This window comes from Sinocyclocheilus anshuiensis, unplaced genomic scaffold (genome assembly GCF_001515605.1).
Source record: "Sinocyclocheilus anshuiensis isolate Anshui unplaced genomic scaffold, SAMN03320099.WGS_v1.1 scaffold3874, whole genome shotgun sequence".
NCBI lineage: Eukaryota > Metazoa > Chordata > Actinopteri > Cypriniformes > Cyprinidae > Sinocyclocheilus > Sinocyclocheilus anshuiensis.
In genome coordinates, this window is record NW_015554070.1 from 11,114 (window position 1) to 30,475 (window position 19,362).

Below are 19,362 nucleotides of genomic sequence, written 5' to 3' on the forward strand. Positions count from 1 at the left end.
TCTAGTGTTCTTGCTGTCGTAAATGTGTGTGTGTGTGTGTGTGTGTGTGTGTGTGTGTGTGTGTGTGTGTGTTTTCCTCCAGAAGTCCTGTCACAGTAGAGTATCTGACATGTTCGTTTAGGTGCTGGACTCATAATGAGAGGATCTGTTGTAGTTTCTGCAAAGCTTTATTAAAGTGAAGTGTGCTGAAAATTGGAGAATGTTCAAAACGGTTAATGGTACATTTTACTGTATCTTTCGATTGACTTTAAAACACTCAGAATGAGAAATGAGTTTAGTAAAATAAAAAAACATGTTTCCAAATTAAAGTTGGTTGATCAGCTTACTTTATTACAAATTATATCATGATTATACCACAAGATATTAATTAGAGCTTTGATTTTCTCAGTCTTTTTGCATGAAAGTCCATAGATTTATATGATGTAGATGTTACAATGGAGACCACCTCTCTTTCATTGTATTCCTTCATTCATTGGGACTGAAGCATGTGTTGTATCTGCAGTCTGCCGTGGGACACGAGTATCAGAGCAAGCTGTCCAAACACTGCTCCCAGACGGACACCTCCAAGGGTTTCGGAGGTAAATTCGGCGTGGAAGCTGACCGTGTTGACCAGGTAAATCCTCAGATCTTCAGTGGACAGGTGAGTGTATCTGTGGGCAGATTCACACTCAGTGATGTGCTGTTTTCCTGCAGTCTGCCGTGGGCTTCGAGTATGCCGGGAAAACCGAAAAACACGCCTCGCAGAAAGGTGTCTCTCTCTCTCTGTCTTTAAGATTCACTGTTCCAGTGTTGATTGTGCTGCAGTAAGAGTTGTGTTGTTTCAGACTACACCACGGGCTTCGGGGGCCGCTACGGCGTGCAGAAGGATCGCGTGGACCAGAGCGCTGTCGGCTTTGATTATCAGGGGAAAACAGAAAAGCACGAGTCACAGAAAGGTGTGTTCCTGCTTCCCTGGCCATCTCTGGACGTATGGTTGTGTTCTTAAAGCTTTCTGCCTCTTAAATCTACAGATTACGCCAAAGGCTTTGGTGGCAGATTTGGAGTGGAGACGGATAAAGTGGACAAGAGCGCCGTGGGCTTCGAGTACCAGGGAAAGACTGAGAAACACGAGTCTCAGAAAGGTTTGTGTCACATACCGTTTCACCTGAGTTTAACAATGCAGATTTATGAAAGATTTTAGTGTTATTTTCCTTTAAGTTGGGGATAATACTGCTAATAAAGCAATAAGCCCCAAGAAGCCGTGGTTTACAGTGAATTTATAACAGCTAAGCTCAGCCAATCAGAATCAAGCGCCAGAACTATCTGTTTTGTAATAGTAGTTCTGTTTTAGACTCATAGTTATCTGGTTTGTGTAAGACTATGTAAGGGGCTTCGGAGGGAAGTTTGGCGTTCAGACGGACCGTCAGGATAAGTCTGCGGTGGGATGGGATCATCAGGAGAAACTGCAGCTGCACGAGTCACAGAAAGGTAAAAGACACCACACACTGTCTGAGATCTGTTTGTGCAGCGAGACGAAACCAGCTGAACAATCTGCAGTACTTAAGCTGTTTTGATGAAGTGTTATAACAAGGTCTGGATGTTATTCTGATGGTATGGTGCTGTTCGGACATTTTTGACCAATAATTTTTTTTATTTTGTTTTTATTTTGTACTTCATCAGAATGGTACGAAAGGTTTTTGCACTTGCTATGTAAAAAAAAAAAAAAAAAAAAAAAAAATGACAAAAATTTAATAAAAAGGTTAAATGGTCCTGAAAAAAATAAGTCACACTTGTATTGTTTGCAGCTAAAAACGACTGCATTGGAAATGAATGTGAAGTGAATTTCATCTAGTGGAAACGTTTGGTACTGCACCCAAACCAAATCTTACTTCGAGATCTCAACCTCAAAATCAGAACACAGCTTGTTTAGATTTATGGCTTTGAGTATAACATTTTTTGGAAAATATATATTTCACACCTTTTTTCTTAGTTTAATTTTTAAAACTTTTTTTCAGCAATAATCTGCCAAGAGTCGTCTTTAAAAAGAGACCAAACTTAATTCTGTGCTCCAAAGCATTCACAGCATTTCCGCGGGTCCTTAAAAAGTCTTAAATTTAGTTTTATCAAATTTAATTCCATAAACAGTCTTAAATTGTACTTGAAAGTCTTAATTATGTTTTCAGAGGTCTTAAATTTGTGGACGGAAAGACCAGAATTGCGACACGGCTTAATGTGACGATTAAACGTCAAAAGGTTATGATTTAATTGATTAAATATGAGCTGCGTATTTCAGAGTCAGGTGCTGCTGCTTTGTTTACTGCTGTTACCGGGGAAACGGTTATATTTCTGCTGTTCCGACAGCGCCTCCTGCTGGCAGAGAATCAGTGTGCATTTTCAATAATCCCTTCTGCTGAAAATCAACCCATATTTTTACACAGCAAACACGCAGTTGTGTCAACCGGTGGATCGACGTTACCACAAACATTGGCCTACCACTTTTATTTCTGCAGGTCTTAGAAAGGTCTTAAAAAGTCTTCAATTTGATTTAAAAAATCCTGCATTCAAGATTTACAGCAGTTCAGTCTGGAAATTTCATTTTCAAATCTATGCTCAGAAAGTGGTTAGCAGGTAATAAATGGATCACAACTATTCCATAAATATAATTTCATGCCATAAAATCCCCTAAAAATACAAAATATGAAGTAAAAAACATTATCAACTAAAACATAGTACATTAATTTCATTGAAATGAAAACAAAATTCGGTCATTTTTGACTGCCACACGAACAACACGAGGGGTAATTAATGTTTTCACAAAATTAGTATTATAGGGAATAGAATTATTACACTCTCTAAACCTCCTGAAATCATGCCTGCAAAACTCTACAATAACAAAATAACCTCTACGGTAAGTTCAGATCACGTACTACCTGATATCTGGGAATATTTGCTATTGTATTTCTTTGAAAAATACAAGACCTGTACACATTTTGCATTGTAGAGTACGCTTGTACAACTCACAACTCTACACAAAAACAAGAAACGTCAGCTTCTAGCCCGGCGAAAATCAAAAGAAGAAGCATGTAGCCAATCACAGCGCTCTGTTCATTCCCTTAGATATCAGTGCATAATACATAAAGTCTGTGAGGACTCATGAAATGAGATCCATTCCTTTTGAGCTGTTGATTTAAAAACAAAAACTGTAGCCAGAACATTCCTTCCTCTGCCATTCTGCGATCGATCTTTCAGTAGACGCTGCATTGTTGTTCCCACGAGTCCTCTACAAGTAAATGATGACCGTTCTAAACCTGTATTACTCCGTTTCTTCTGTGGGAAGAAGAAAAAGATATTTGAAAGATCTTCAAACTGTTTTAGTGATCGACTAATCATGTTTTTATGTTCCACAGAAGGTTTGAACCACTTGGGTGAAATATTGCTTTGACATGCACTCGACATGAATGTGCAAGAAATCCACATTTGAACTGTTTATTTTCCTCCGTTGTTATAGATTATGCCAAAGGATTCGGAGGGAAGTATGGTGTGCAGAAAGACCGAATGGACAAGGTGAATTGATCAAATCATTACAGTTAACACATAGATGAGACATTTGTGTTTGGTGTTATTGTTTTTACATGCGGTCAGAACGAGAATGACGGTTGTGAAAAATGTGTGTGCATTGCTGTTGTCATTGCTCTCGTCTTCAGAGCGCCGGCAGGTTTGAGGAGGTGGAGAAGCCGAGCGCGGCGTATCAGAAGACCCGTCCTGTGGAAGCAGGTCAGGAGAAAAACACACGTTATAATGAATCAATCACGGTTTGTAGCGCTCGACTGAAGACGTGCTGCGCTCTTTTCAGCTGGCAGTGGAGCTGGAAGTATTAAAGCTCGCTTTGAGAACATTGCGAAGCAGAAGGAGGAGGAGGACCGGAGGAGAGCCGAAGAGGAGCGCGCTAGACGACAGGCCAAGGAGAAGCAGGAGCAGGAGGAGGCGCGCAGAAAACAAGATCTGCTCGTGAGTGTCTGTTTGCTAGTAAACTATATGATGTGACTCTTACTTCACACTCTTATATAAGAGCTGAATTTGGCCTGAGATAAATAGCATTTCTTCTCTGAACTCTGTCCCGTGCCACCAAATTACAGAGATAAGAAATTGTGCATGAAACACATGGAGTCTCCTGAATACTGAATACTGTAGTAATTTGTCGTAATTGTACCTGTATCGTACTCTAGCTGTTTTAATGTGTAGTCTAGTAAAGCAATAAGCCCCGAGAAGCCGTGGTTTACAGTGAATTTATAACAGCTAAGGGGCGTTGTTCGCGGAGTGCCTAAAACCTTCTTAGCTGTTGTAAATTCACTATAAACCACGGCTTCACGGGGCTTATTGCTTTTATAAAACGGTTTTACATAGTAAGGTTTCACAAAATAAAACAGAGCAAATAAAGTGTAATGATATTAATAAAAACAGTATTCTTCCACCAAACAATGTAGCTCCTCAGAAACAGTTGTGGTTGCTACAAAGTGGTTGCCGAGCAACAGACAAACGTAAACAAAGGTGTATGTTACTTTGTAGAGTAATTTACAACAGCTTCAAACGCGGCTCAGCCAATCAGAATCAAGCACCGGAACTATCTGTTTTATAATTTTAAATGAATCACAGATGGTTGTCATTCACTGCGGTGCATCAACAGACATTTAGAGATTTTACATTAATAGGCATAACGATTTTTTTAACATTTAATTTTTAATAGTATTTACTGTGGAGGCAGAAACCTTAATGATGTAGTTAGTCATATAATGAGACGGTCTCATTCTAGTGTTTAATGCTGAGCAGTCTAGACTACAAGTCTGAGAAGGACTGCACCGGTTCGAGAAGCTCCCATTATTCTTGTGGAGCGTTGATTTAAAGATCTGCTGTTCACTGATCTCGTCTTCTGATAGAAGTCGTGTCTTTGGATTTCAAATCTTACAAAGGGATTCAGAAATTCATCTTAAATAGATTGATCTTAATTATGAGGGCGGGTTTTTTGTGTGTTGATATTAATGATTAACAATAGATAAGCTGTTCCGAATGCTTTAATACTGATCGTTAATCATTAACATCCCTACACAGTACTTGCTGACTAGTTTCATTATTGATACGTTGCTCAAAAACCTGCTTGCTGAATCCATTTACATTTTTTTAAATAGTTTTTAATAGTGTTTTTTTTAAACAGACTTTATAGATTTTATGTATTTTTTTTTAGCACTTAAACTAAATGAGAATGAGAAATGTTGCCTTGGTAACTAGCTGAGTTAAGTGTTTTTTTTTTTATATATATTTTACTTAGTTTCAGTTAATGTTTCTTTTATTTCAAGTAATATTGTTTTTAAGTGTTTTTATGTGGTTTTAGTTGACAATTATTGTCTGCTGGTCACAAAAGCACACAATTTGTAAAGGCCATGAAATGTGGCCATATAGTAGCATCTCGTCTCATTTAAAATGAAATGAAATGAAAATTAGAAATATGAGATCATGTCTGATGCGCTTCTGAGAGTCTGTGCTGTGTCCGTCAGGTGGAGCCCGTCACTGAGGCGGTGGAGAACGGTGCAAACCTCTACGAGGTGGAGCCGGTCTCAGAAGAACCCACATATGAAGAACCGGTCCAGGAAGAGCTGTACCAGAACCCTGAGCCGGACGAGCAGAACCAGACCTCAGGTGCGCTCACACCTCCTGACACCCTCACGTTAAAGCTACACAACCTAACTTCTGTTTGTTTTAAATCATGAGCAAGTACAACATAAAAATGTATAAATCCATTTTACAAACAGTGTTTGTCCATCCCTGATTGACTCTGGGAAGCCTATAAAGCTGATTTATATTTTACAGATTTCACTGGAAATGGCGTATTTCTGTCATTCATCTGTGTTTATGCACATCAGATGCATAAATAAAGGCAGCTATAATAGTTTCCATTTTACTGCCTAAAATGTACTATTATTACAAACGTAATAATTCAAAACAATTATTATTTCTTTAGTTATTTATTTATTTTTTTTCCCTGGCTGTTTGATGTTAGTGACGTTTGCAATAATGAGATGATGAGCTGTACATCGATACACCTCAGATGATCAGATTAGTGCAGAATTAGTGCACAGCCGCTGGTGTAGCTTTCAGCGTAAGCTCCTGTTCTGGACTGGTTTGGGCAGATGTGTGTTGTCTCAGTGCTTCAGTGACGTCTGTGTCTGTGTGTGTGTGTGTGTGTGTGTGTTATGTGTCTGTGTGCGTGTGTTATGTGTGTCTGTGTGTGTGTGTGTGTTATGTGTTATGTGTGTGTGTGTGTCTGTGTGTTATGCGTTATGTGTGCGTGTGTTTCAGGTGCTCAGTCGTACGAGTTTGGGGAGGATCTTGGCGTGACTGCCGTGGCTCTGTACGACTATCAGGCTGGTGAGTGAACAATCTGATGAGTTTGACTTCACAAACTGTGGCTTAGAAGATCATAGTATTGCACTAAACATTTTACAGTGTTTACACTGTATGTGAGCGGCATGACACCAAAAAATAGATCACTCCTGTTATGCCAAAATAAAAATAAAAAAACATCAAGTAAATGGGTATGGACCATTTAGACTATATCCAAGAAATATTAGATACATGTCTGAATCTGCTATAAAAAATTTGATTTTTTTTTTGTACTTTTGAAGCTCGTGTTTGCCAAGGGATAAAAACATAAACAGGTAATTGTGGTTTTTGATCTCACGAATCTGACATCTTTTCTTGAAGTTCTGAGAGAAAAGGTCATAATTGCCAGATTTACACTCACAATTGCAAGATAAAAAGTGAAATGAAAAGTTTAATTTTTTTATTCAGTGGCGTAAACAAAACAAAAAAAGTACGTATTGTGAAGTTTATAACTTGCAATTCTAAGAAGAAAAAGTGAATCCCACAATTTAGGGAAAAAAAGGCAGAATTGTGAGATGAAAAGTAATTGACTTTTTTATTATTCCGTGGCTGAAACAGAAGAGAGTCATGTAGCGTGCCTCTGTTTCTCTCCAGCGGGAGACGACGAGATCTCCTTCGATCCGGATGACGTCATCACCAACATCGAGATGATCGACGAGGGCTGGTGGAGGGGCGTGTGTCGGGGCACATACGGACTCTTCCCAGCCAACTACGTTGAAGTCCGACAGTAGACTCGCTCCATGCGCTCTTTACACGGCGGACGTCGCTGAAGGAGAGCCATGCTTCCAGTCCATTATCAGCCCTGCTTTCTCTTCTTTCACTGTAGCATGTCGAGCGTTCGCCGGTCATTCTGCTTCCTTCAGCTCAACTCTCACTTCCTGTTTCACGTCAGCAGGTGTGTGCGCTTTACTGGATCCAAGAGATTTTATGACACATCTGAGAGTTTATTCACTCACACACACACACACATATATACATCAGTATGTGAAATAAGAGATCGTAGACCAGAGATCTGAGATCTTCTGGCATGTTTTAGAGAAATAATGTCACACAGACGGCTTCTTTGACTCCTAAAGCTGCGTCCGTACGAACACTTTTAGCTCATTTCCGTGTCTTTTTGCAGTGTTGGAATAGGGATTAACTGCGTTAAGTTTGAAAATATGAATGATCATAATCAATGAAGGCCAAAATATAATGCCATAATCCGTCACTGCTAGAATTCTGCATCACATCAGTACAGGATGAACAGACATTCCATCGCAGTGTTTGAAATCATTCATAAAAATCACTTTGGTGGTATTTGAAGGGTTGTGTATTAAAATCAGATGTTAATGCGTTATGTGGCGTGAACTGTATGTCTGTCTGATTTGCATCGTCTCTGTGCTCTGTGTTCTGATTCATCTGGACTCGCTCTCGATGTGGCAGATTGATCTTTCTGTGAGTGCATGACATTTCTGTCTGTGACGCTGAATTATATCGAATGATCTGGTGTCAAATGACAATCCACACAGGTGCAGAGGAGTTAATACTGTTTAATGGCTTGGCAGCAACTAATGACATAATCTGTGTTTTGTTAAGTATTTTAGTTAAGTAACCTTTTCAAACAAATTATGTGCTTATCTATACTGGCTCTCTTTACAAGTCTGTTTTATAAGAAATATCATTTAAGAATAAAAAAAATAAAACTAGTATTCTTAGTATTTTTCACAATCCCTCCGTGTTTGAAACTTTATTTCTCTTACAGTAGTTTTCATCAAGTGCATGTGTTTGTGAGACGCATTGATGCACCGGAACAGAGCTCAACTGGAGCGATGTTTATTTCTTTCAGATTTGTTTGCCATACAAGGTGTAACTGCACTCAAACTCGCAAATCCTACTGTTTTCTTGGTCATTGCAATGAGTTAGTAATTCCATTTTAGAAGATCTTACAGCGACATTAACACCGTGAACACAAGTCTTCAATCAAAGTAAAGCAAAATAGGTTGAAGTCAAAGGAAAAAATCATAGCTAAACAATAAGGGATTGACAAATCTATAGATAAACCAGCAGTTTTATCAGGTGAACATTGTGCTTGTTTAATGATGTGATGGGAACATTACCTAAATATACACAAAATGTATTATCCATAGTATAAATATATTGCTCTTTTGGGTTTGCTATATTAAGAATCTATACCCATTTTATTTAAACATTTTACTTTTTTGGCAAACCACACTTAAGTGGGAACAATACCATTGAAACTGCATTTAGAAAAGGCAATATAATAATATAAAATGAAAATACTCTCTTATTCTATTGTATGCTATCAGAAGACGATCTATTTTATAAAATGTCTATTTTCACAGTAGCAGCAGTGTATTGGTAAACCTTCGTTCAGGAAAGGCTTGCTATTTTTAATTTCTGGCCCACATTTCAAAAATATTGTTCTATATTGACTCGTACTCAGAATCTCAGCAGCAGGTGATGGCAAACATATCGTTTCTCGTTTCAGAGACATTATCACTATCAATACTGCAGTGAGTGGCACATACAAAAATCTAAATAAAAATGTAAAAAGTCATCATTGCCTCAATTTTTCCAGTGTATGTTGGCTAAGAAACATGGTTCCAAGTTGCAGAATAACAAAAGCTGCTTAATATAGCCTCTGTTAAAGAAAGAAAACCCACTTGACTCACGGAATCTCTCCAAAACCACAACTCGCATTAAAATAGTGAATTTCCATTTCATTCCAAGCTATTTTTAAATGTGTAATTGATCTTATTGTGAGCTATTCATCTATGCATACATTTCATTTTTCATAGTAGTTTTGATGTCACAACTGGATCTTCAGCTGAAATATCAGACTCCAATCATTCAGTCCGTTTGAACTCCACCACTTTCTTAGGCCTGGGACACACTAGATGATTTTCAGTTCTTAACCGATTTTAAAACTATGGGAGACCACAGACATGAAGACAGTTTTAACCGTGACTCGAGAAGAAAAACACATAGAGGACAATCGACGTCAGCTGGCGCGCATTCGGTTGTACAGTGAAAAACAAAATAGAAAAAAAAGAATATGGGTAATGTTCTTTCTCAGTACTCTACATTCGTGGCATGTTTGTGGCTGCCAAGTTTCAGCTATAGGCGCATGCAACATCTGCAAATCGGCCTTAAAATCCTCAAGTGTGTGACCAGCCTTACAGTCCTCGGAAACCTCATAGTCATCAGATCCACCTTCATCCAATCAATATCACAATCCACAACCAAGTCACAATATTAAAAAAAAGCTCTGTCGCTACCATAATGCGAGGCTATTATAGATGTTATTTGATCCATGGCAGCTGATAAGCACAATAATAATTACCCCTGATTTATGAGCTACGCCACAAGCTCTCATTAAGATCGATCTTCCTTTCAAGCCTTAGTTATTTGTTTTTTAAATTCTCTATAGCTTGCGCAATCTGCAGCAAGAACACAAAAAACATATGCTTTCCCTAACATTTCCCTATACAAAAAGGATATGTATTTTTTAGCATTTAATTTTTGCCGACAGGATCAGACAAATCTGTACATGTCCCCGTCCTCATTCAATCTCATGAAAATCAAGAAGCATCAAGGATGAAGAGCGGCTTCACTAGCGCCACCATCCCTTGCACTTATCTGGAATATTAAGGGTGTGAATACATGTTCCTGCTCAAGCCTGAGTGAATTTAACGTTTTCAGCTAACCTTATTTTATAAGGACAAAACAGCAGTGCTCTTCTGGGTATCCATGTTCTCTGCCACATACAGAACGCTTGCAGAAAACATCTGGAATTAAATTTTCCCAGAAATAGCTGTATCAAAGCTAAAAAAGAAAGGACGTCCAAGCTCTGCTCGTTAGAGACGAGCTCCAGACATTTAAACAAAGCTTTTGATGGCAAGAACAAGTCCTCTTAGAAGTGTTCCTGAGTGCAGTTCTGCATCCATGGTACTTACTGTGCCTCTGAATACAATACAGAGAACATCGCCCCACACTTTTCAACAGATGCAACACAGCTAGTCTGAAAGAAGCTGGAGAAAACGAGGGATTGATCAAGCCAATATCCATGCCAAGCACTGTACCGAGTGTATGCACCCTTTATCTGTCCATTAGAAGTTTGAGACCCCTTTCAATGTTCATCCGGTGACCAACACGGGTGACACCCAAGTCTACAAGGTCTTCCTTTTGGAGGCTGGGAAGGTGGGTGCCCTCAATTTCATTGTCCAAGAAGGCCTTCTTGTGTTCCTGCAAGTTGAGGCTTTCAAGCCAGTTGGCTACATCGTGCTTGGTCCAGAGTAGGATGGGTTTGTCAGCAAAGGGCTTGTCTGAAGCCTGAAACATCGTGAGAGGGGACGGCGATCGACTGCTGACTGAGCTGAGGCTGTAGCATTGCTCTGCATTCAAAATGGGTGGAGATGGCAGGCTAAATACATCTGTTAATGTGGGGGAGGCGGCAGAGCCTGGCAGAGAAGAGCAACGACCAGATTCAGGAGGAGGCGAGGCTGGACTGGAAGCCTGAAGGGGCAAGTGGCTCGGGGTTATTGAGGGAACCGTGTTGCTGCGTTTGGTACCTGAGGCTTGGGCCGTCCACTCTCTGAGAACGCACACACACAGAAAGAGAAGTCAGATGCAGAACAGGTTGTGCGGCTCATTGAGTTTCATTAAAGGGGTCATATGATGCGATTTCAATTGTTCCTTTCTACACCAAATACACAAAATAATGTTCTTTTTAGCAACATCATATGACCCCTTTAAGGAAAAGAACAAAGCTCTCTAGCATCATCCAACAACAACATTCACTATATCAATACATGTGGCTCAAAAGACACCACCCCAGACAGCAACATAGTGTTGGCCCAGATCCGGCCCACACTTGTGAAATCCATGCAGGCCGGATCTGGGCCAACACTGGTTGCTGTCTGGGACTGCACTGCGCCCATTCAAAGAGAATGAACAGATCACTCAGTTATGTCCAGTGTTGAGCCACCTTTATATCATTACAAATACAAGGACATTTGTTTGAGCAGGAATTCGAGTCTCAGAATGTGCTCCCAGATCTTCTGAGTGTACAACTTACTTTGCTTTCACTATTTTGTCTTGTTAGTCTGTCTCAAATTTCATGAGATAAACATTCGGAGAGTTTGCAACCAAAACATATTTTTTAGTTTCTGGGCAAACAGAGAGAGATTAGGAGATAAAATGACAAAAGGAATCTATGCTGGGATTTTCTCAGTATTGTAAATTCATCAATTCATATATTCCTACGGAGGTCATGACTCTAATGAAATTAAGGTATACCAAGATAAATTGTTGAGAATGTTTGTTAAAGCACGTTTGTCCAGTCCTGCTCCTGGTGAGACACCTTCCAGCAGAATTCAGCTCCAGCCATAATCAAACACTTGAACCAGGATCAAGGTGTTCAGGGTTCTTTAAAGGGGTCATATGATGCTATTTTAAAGATCATTATTTTGTGTATTTGGTGTAACAGAATATGTTGACCTTGTAACACTTCAAAGAGAAAGGAAAACTTGAAATCGCTTCATATGACCCCTTTAAAATTACAGGCAGGTGTGTCCTGGAGCAGGGTAGGAACTGAAATCTGCGGGAAGGTTGGCTACCCCTGCAATAAAAGATTACCTCATAGCTGGAACATTTGGCTGTGGTTTAATCTTTTTTCATTTGGTGTCCTTGATCTACCCCAAGAGTGTCTAATCCACACATCAATATACACAGCTTTCTAGTTCTAGTCCACGGGTGACCTTTAGACAGCTTGTATATAGCTAGAAGTGAGACACTGTCCTAATTTTTGCCACATTTTTCTGATCTCATTTGATTATTTTGTGTAGGAATGTTGCTTTTTCAATAAATGGCACATGGGACAGACTAGGCTGTTATTGTGCTGCTCACCTTGATCCAATGCTTCTGGATCCTGCAGGCTGTTTTGGAAATCTGTCCTTGTTCATCTGCTGAAGTTTGGAGCTAAGGTCATTGATCACACTGGCTTTAGGACCTGCATTGGGTAAGAGGGGGTTTGGGAGCTCATTGTGGTCCCAGAGTTTAGTGCCTCGCTGAGCAAGTTTTTTGCGAAGTTCAGATTGTGCTCCATAACCCAGGTATGGCGGAGGGGCTGGTGGTGGCTGTCCGAAGGACTCTATGCTCTCGTGTATCCTATCGTGCAAAGGGTCCCTGTAAAGTGCATTGCTTTTGTTGATTGTGGGCTTCGTTTTTGGCTTTGGTGGAACAGGTGGTCGGTCCACCAAAAGAGTCTGCCCATCTGCATAGTATATACATGTGTCATCAATTCCCTCTGATGAAAGAGTAGAAATACTGGACACTGTGGAAACTGTACCGTTGGCCTCAATGTGAGGGTCCCCATTATTCCGACTGTCAGCTTCCTCAATGCCTGAGTCCGTGACGGGCTCAAACATTTCTGGAGGTGGTGGAGGGTAGGTGTGAGGAGTCGTGCAGTTTACAAGCCCCGAAAGACACTTGGACTCCACACTGTCAGTTGTAGAAGCACGTGAATGATAAACAGGCATGGGTCCTATTATGTTATTCTTTTTCTGCTTGAGAATTTCTGCTACCTGGTCCTCAGGAACATCAATACTGTTGGCAAACTCCAGAGGTGGAGGCAAGGGTTCAAACTCCTCATCAATATCCACTGAGGTCATTGGGGGAGGAGGAATGGTACAGGGAAGCTTGACAGGCTCCTCCACAGAGGTGGCAGAGGTGACGACGTTCCTTGTATGAGGTGGCCGGGAGTTGGGGGCTGTAAGTTTGACGTTGTACTCAATGGGTGCACTGACCATTTCTGGGGACTCTTCTTGTTCTAATCTATCAGGCTGAGTGTTTACTTGTGGCTTGGCCTTATCTTGTGTGTGGACCATGAGGAGCCCCGATGACTGCTGTTGTGATGTGTTATTGGAGTTCTTCGACTGCTCAGATGGATTTCTTTCCTTTGCCTTTTCTGTTTCGTGATTGGACTCTCTTGTGTGTCTAAACAAACCTCCACAATCTTTTGGTTGTCCCACTGCAGCTGTGGCAACAAAGTTGGCATCAATATTGGACCGTAGCTTGGTGTCTATGAAGAGTGGCTGGTTGAGGTATGCATTGCGAGGTTCTCTTTTAGGTGGAGGAAGTGGGGGTTGCACGTGCTCCTTCAGAGCTCTATTACTTAAAGCTAGACCCAGAGCCAAGGGTGGACAAATATCACGAGTCTTTCCTAATGTCTGGTTTTGGAAATCTCCATCGAGACTGATGGGACCGTCTGTATTGGGGCAGCTCCCGGTGCGTGTTGTGAGGGGCTCAGTTGTTGGTTCTGGGATGGTAAAGCTAGCCATGTTGCCTCCACTTAAAATTTGCTGGAGCTCTAATAAAGAAGCCGGTGGAGCCATAAGCTTTTGTAAACTCTTATCGCTGGCAAACATGCCTTCATCTATGGACATAGACTGGCGTAAACGAGGGGTTGGGATAAATGGATCCTCATCTCCGAGATCCATCGACAGGAAGGCTGGGGAGTTCTTGCGTGCTTCAAGCCGCTTCTCACGGTCACGTACTGCCCCTGCAATAGCAGCTGCAAAAGGGTTGCTCACAATGTGACTGCCGTCTGGCCGTAGTTGGCCTGGCTGCTCGGAGGCACTAGTCTCAATTTCCATGCTACTTCCCCGGCTGCTTTTGCCACTACTGCTAGTTGAAGGCTCTTTGACAATAATGGTTGGTATTGGGATTGAACAGGTTTTCTCAGGGCTATCCTCAACATGTGGCTGCTTTACCAATATACCCTTCCTACGAGCTGGTTTTGGTGGGATATACAAAGGTTTGCCAACTATGTCTGAATATGGGTTCTCTGGCACATGGGCTCTGTTATGGGAACACATGTTTTGCTGGGCAGCCGAAGGAGTTTGACAGTCATATTGTTCAAAGTTCTGGCGATGGTACCCGACTAGATCTCTGTCTATAGTGTGGCATCTGCCTGTTGAGTTCTGTGTGTAAATGGGCTGGTTGGGCTCATATACTTGTGCCATAGGAGTACTGAGGTTGTGAGGTGGGGATGGAGGAGAAACGCCTGGAGGTGGGGGAATATCCTCAGATGTGTCAGGCATAGAGAGACTTCTGGTGAACTTGAGCAGTGGAGGTATGAGGAGCTTCTTTTCTTCTCCTGCAATTCCTTGGGAAAGAAACATGCAGCATGTTTAGACTATCACCTCAATAAGTTGCTTAGCTTTGTTATTTTTTTAGTCACATCCTCACATCTTCAGCTGAGCATCTAAAGTAGCAAGAAAATATTTACCAATGGACTTTTGTCTTCTCATACAACTTTTTGGCACACGAACATAACTTCCATGGGATCTTGCAGGAACACTAGGGGGAACTACAGCAACTCCTGGCCTTTCAGACGTGGATGGCTATAAAACAGATTTATTGATAAGAGCTCAATGTGCACATACATAAAGACAGTTTAAAATATAATTATCCATCATGACTGTAATCCAAAAGTGGTGTTCACATTTAATTTTAAAATACAAGACAAAAGCAACTTACATTAAAATCCATGGATGTGGCCAAAAAGCGACTCGAGGGGCGGGGCTTGATCGTGGCAACTTTGTCCAATGAGGCTTTTTCATGCACAAGCTTCTGTGGCTGTACGGTCTCTTCAACTTTATCTGCAAAAGGCAGTAATGTCTGAGGAACAGGAGTACAAATTGCATTCGATCTCTAACACAAGCATCCATTCTCTGCAAGTTTATCAATTAACCACAGGGATACAGCATAAAGGAAAAAAGCATGGAACATGCCTAGTGCTTGCATTGTAGTAAACAACAAACCATGATCATTTTCAGAGCCACGACTGAATCCAATGTAACATTATGACAAAGAAAAAAAAAACGTTAACTCAAACATTTCTTTTTTCACATTTCACTAAAATAAACCTCTATTAAACCATATTAAAATAAGGAATATGATTTCAGCTCACATCTTGATGATTTAAACTTTTTTAAAGCTTGTTTTGTCATATTTTAAATCATTTTAGGCCATCTTGCAGAGATTGGGTTGGGTGGGGGCTGCTGATCCAGCTCTATCACTGCTTGCATCAAGAACAATAAAAAAAGTAAATCTTGCACGAAAATTGTAGTGGCATGAGTTTTGACTTAACATCCTGAACCTTCTTTACTTTGTTTGGTAAGATATCGGTAATGGGCACATTGTGGAACTGGACAAAGTGGCTTGAACGGTCTACAGATGTATTCATAGTATCCACAGACCACTCAGATCTAATCATTAAAAAATCAATATTATTCCTGGAGTCACTGTCACCACCAAGAATGTGATGCCATCTTACAAAACAACAATTCATCCTAACATATGGAAGCAGAAATATCACTCCCTCGTCGTGCATCAGTTCTGGGCTCCCCTATCAAAATTAGGTTTGGGAATAAAGAATAGTTCTTTTACTCACAGTAAAATAATGCAAAAACTATAAATAGACAACTTCATCTCGAATCGTCCTTCCTGGTTGCACGCAGCAACAAACATACAGTGACCAGTGCAGGATGATCGGGTTCTTTTGAAAGGAATATTCTCGGTTCAAAGGTTAAGCTCGATCAATAGTGGCAAAATGTTGATACCCAAACTTTATGGCATTTTTACCTATTATATAAGGATCAGAAGAACTGAACTGTTGCTTCATTTATCCAAGATATTCAGAAAACCAAAGAGCTGGATTTCGGGAATGAAACTCTTGTGCTGAAAATCACACTAATAAAAGCAATAGTAATAGTGATGCTTAGAGAGATCTCACAAAAATAGCAGTGATTTATCAGATTTAACTCACCTAATTCTTCTAGTTCAGATGTCATGGACTTGGATCGCATTGAGAGTGCAGTTGTCGGGGCTCGCTTTGGTGGAGGAGGAGCTACGATAACAAAACATGTCTGTCATATACACACCACTGCCACTCACATCTGCACTGAAGGGAGTGTTGTGATTTTATCCTCTATTTGCTTTCTGTGTAATTTATTCTCTATATCATTTATATTACTCAGGAACATTACTCACTCAGGAACACAGTTTAGCTTGTTCTGGATGTGCAGCTACATCAAAATACGGTGTGCTGACGCACACGAAATAAGCAAATAACATTAAAGTAATTATATTATTTGCAGGACTAATAAGAATCTCAAAACAGGCCATCCATCATTTGTCCTGACTACACGTGCAATGAGTGTTTAGTACCTTTTTTACGGGTGTTGTCGTCTTGTTCGAGATTCCTGCTCACTGTCACCACTTTAACGACGAGTCGGTTTCCTCCATGTTTAATCATGTTAACGACCTGCCGGTGTCCCATCTTCACCACATTCTGATGGTTGACCTGTAACAGAAATCACACTGCTCAGGATCTTACTGGTCATTACTTGTTTCTGTTTGAAGATGGAGGATCTGAAGAGGTGAATGGAAGATGTTTACTACTGCAGCTGCAAGTCCAAAAGGAGGCCGAAAAACGTGCCTGTTTGCTTTCTTTAATGCATGCTCCTGGTCTTGTGAATTATTTACTGAATGGGTTATTCCAGTGCATCTGTGCATATGAGCGCTTAGACTGATCTGAGAATATTATGACATCGGAGTCGGTTCTTTTCAGTGAATTGGCCAAACCATTTTGCAAAGCGGTCTGTGATTCGGTTCGTTTGGTTTGGACTGCTCTCTCACTGCATCAGTCAGTGAAATCACATCAGGACACTCAAGAAGACCGAGAACCAACAGAGTTCTGGATGAAGAGGATATTTCCCTACAATCATTTGAAACAAAAGGCGACTGAGGTTTAACTCATGTATGTGTATTACATGTAGGCCGTGAGAACATATGGCTATTTGACCTGATTTCTAAATGCAGTGCTGGTCGACTTACATTTGTATTTCAGTTTCAACTCTATGGCCGTTAAATATGGCAGCAAGCATAAGCTGAGATACAAGAATATCTTGAGTCGAAATAATTAGTTTTAAACATGATGACATGATGATGAAAAGCATCCAAATTTACCTGAATACACCCTAAATTTTAAGACATTCTTCTTCTCGTTCGTGTTTACCGTGAATCTCTGCTAATTACTTTCAATCTTGAACAGAAATGAACACAGGAGCTTTTTGTGGAGGAGGTGTTTGCAACGTAAGACAGACGTTTGCTTTTGAGATGTGTTTGTGATATTGTGAATGCAGTGCTTCATTTAGCAAGAGATGTGAGGCGTTTTGCATTTTGTGTGTAGTTCTTGGATTTGTGTGTAAAGTTTTGAAAAAAAGAGGCAAAGTTTTGAAAATGTGTGTAAGCAGTTGAAAAAACTAATTTAGTATAACTACAGACATACAAACAAGCTTTAGAACTAATATATAAAGCGATTAAAATGACTAGCTTACGATTTCTTTTTAGCTCAGTGTGAAACTATATTAATGAAATGATCAAATTCAGTTGACTTACATTAATATTTTCTTTCTCAAACTTTCTTCTTGCCTTGTAAATGTGTTTACATAAAAGCTTAACATTAATCATAAAAATATAATTTCTCACATGTTCAGCATTTGGGAGTCTCTAAAATCCTTTCACCTTGAACTGCTTTCATTTGGAGATTCAACGGCAAACACTTCACAGAGTCACAGAAGTAGCTGCTCCAGTTTTGGTTTATGATCTTTAATGAAGGCAGAATCTGCTCAAATGAGTTTTAGTTGCTATGCATAAGTTACTATGGCAGTGAAAACCAATATAAAACAATCAGAAAAGCCATTTAAACGCTCTCTGTGAGTTTGGTCTTGGGTCTCATTCTCATTATTTATATTGACAGAGGGATTCCCTTTTGTATGCATTTAATATTTCAGATTGACCGTGAAAAAACTGAAAAACCCGGAACAGGGAGATACGCAAATAAAACCCGGAGTGGACTATCTGGTTACATCACACCAGGAAATCAGCATTATTTGTGATCTGTCGTTATTGAAATCATTCGTCAACAGGTTTCTGAGGACAGCAAATGAAACCAGAATAAATGGAACGGAAACCAGAATCTGCACATTTCTTTAGATTCGAATCCCTACAGAGAAGCATGAGAAAGCTAGCTGCTTCATATCACAGTGTAGAGTATGCAGGGCTCGTACCTCGATGAGAAAGTCCCCTGAGCGGAGCCCCATCAGCCAGGCGACTCCACCCTCATCCACAGACTCCAGGTACTGCAGCGCGGGGAACGCAGGAGTCGGGATGAACTCCTCGATGGGTGTGTCTGCTGTGGAGCCCCAAAAACAGCAGAGCCTTCATGTTACTACGATGCCAACTTCATATGAGGTCTGATTTATTTCTGTTGCATGCGCTCAACGACTCACAAAGTACAATCTGACCCTGAATTATCTCTCGGGACAAAAGCAAACTACATTAACAAGGACACAAAGGGAAAAGGAAGCTATAGAGGAGTGTGTTTTCGGAAATATAATAGCTTCTGTGTGTATTTTTTTATGTGCGAGTGTGTAGATTTCACCGAGTTGCTCCTTCCCTTCGGCAGAGACACACCAGCTCTACACAAACCAGCAGTGACACCTGACAGTTCCCATAAATCAGCCGCAGTGCTGGAAGATCCCACTGCTTCACAGCGTACAGTACGCATACAGTGGACACTATAAAACACCCTCCACTGGATCTTTTTTATTTTGACTTGAACACATTCTGTAAGGTTTCAGACTGGTGGGGTTTGGGTCAGAATGAGCTGACGTGCTTGCAGATGTACCATCACACTAAAGAGTTAGCAGATGTTAAGCAGACAGTCTACTAATACTCTAATGAGAGTAAGTTGGCATGTATGTGCAGCGTTACCTATTGCCAACAGAATGTTCATCGAGACCGGTGTTGTAAATGTAAACAAACCGCTGTGACGAAAGTCACCTATGATTAAATTTTTCTGTACCATTAATAAGA

General features: G+C 40.4%; 2 protein-coding genes across 2 annotated transcripts in view; one reads left to right on the top strand and one right to left on the bottom strand.

Moving 5' to 3' along the window:
• The window catches only part of LOC107668687 (src substrate cortactin-like), a gene marked incomplete at its 5' end in the record, with an annotated part of 7,930 nt that extends 371 nt beyond the window's left edge, over positions 1-7,559 (top strand). Inside the window, 11 exons of the mRNA XM_016460652.1 lie at positions 503-613; positions 694-748; positions 825-935; positions 1,011-1,121; positions 1,357-1,467; positions 3,488-3,543; positions 3,684-3,753; positions 3,833-3,987; positions 5,529-5,670; positions 6,331-6,399; positions 7,009-7,559. Coding sequence (XP_016316138.1) covers positions 503-613; positions 694-748; positions 825-935; positions 1,011-1,121; positions 1,357-1,467; positions 3,488-3,543; positions 3,684-3,753; positions 3,833-3,987; positions 5,529-5,670; positions 6,331-6,399; positions 7,009-7,145 — 1,128 coding nt within the window. The remainder of the gene's footprint in view (positions 1-502; positions 614-693; positions 749-824; positions 936-1,010; positions 1,122-1,356; positions 1,468-3,487; positions 3,544-3,683; positions 3,754-3,832; positions 3,988-5,528; positions 5,671-6,330; positions 6,400-7,008) is intronic.
• The window catches only part of LOC107668688 (SH3 and multiple ankyrin repeat domains protein 2-like), a 31,670-nt gene continuing 19,844 nt past the window's right edge, over positions 7,537-19,362 (bottom strand). Inside the window, exons 16-22 of the mRNA XM_016460653.1 lie at positions 18,555-18,679; positions 16,651-16,786; positions 16,250-16,330; positions 14,959-15,080; positions 14,708-14,822; positions 12,325-14,584; positions 7,537-11,011 (exon numbers count right to left, since the gene is read on the bottom strand). Coding sequence (XP_016316139.1) covers positions 10,516-11,011; positions 12,325-14,584; positions 14,708-14,822; positions 14,959-15,080; positions 16,250-16,330; positions 16,651-16,786; positions 18,555-18,679 — 3,335 coding nt within the window. The 3' untranslated portion in view covers positions 7,537-10,515. The remainder of the gene's footprint in view (positions 11,012-12,324; positions 14,585-14,707; positions 14,823-14,958; positions 15,081-16,249; positions 16,331-16,650; positions 16,787-18,554; positions 18,680-19,362) is intronic.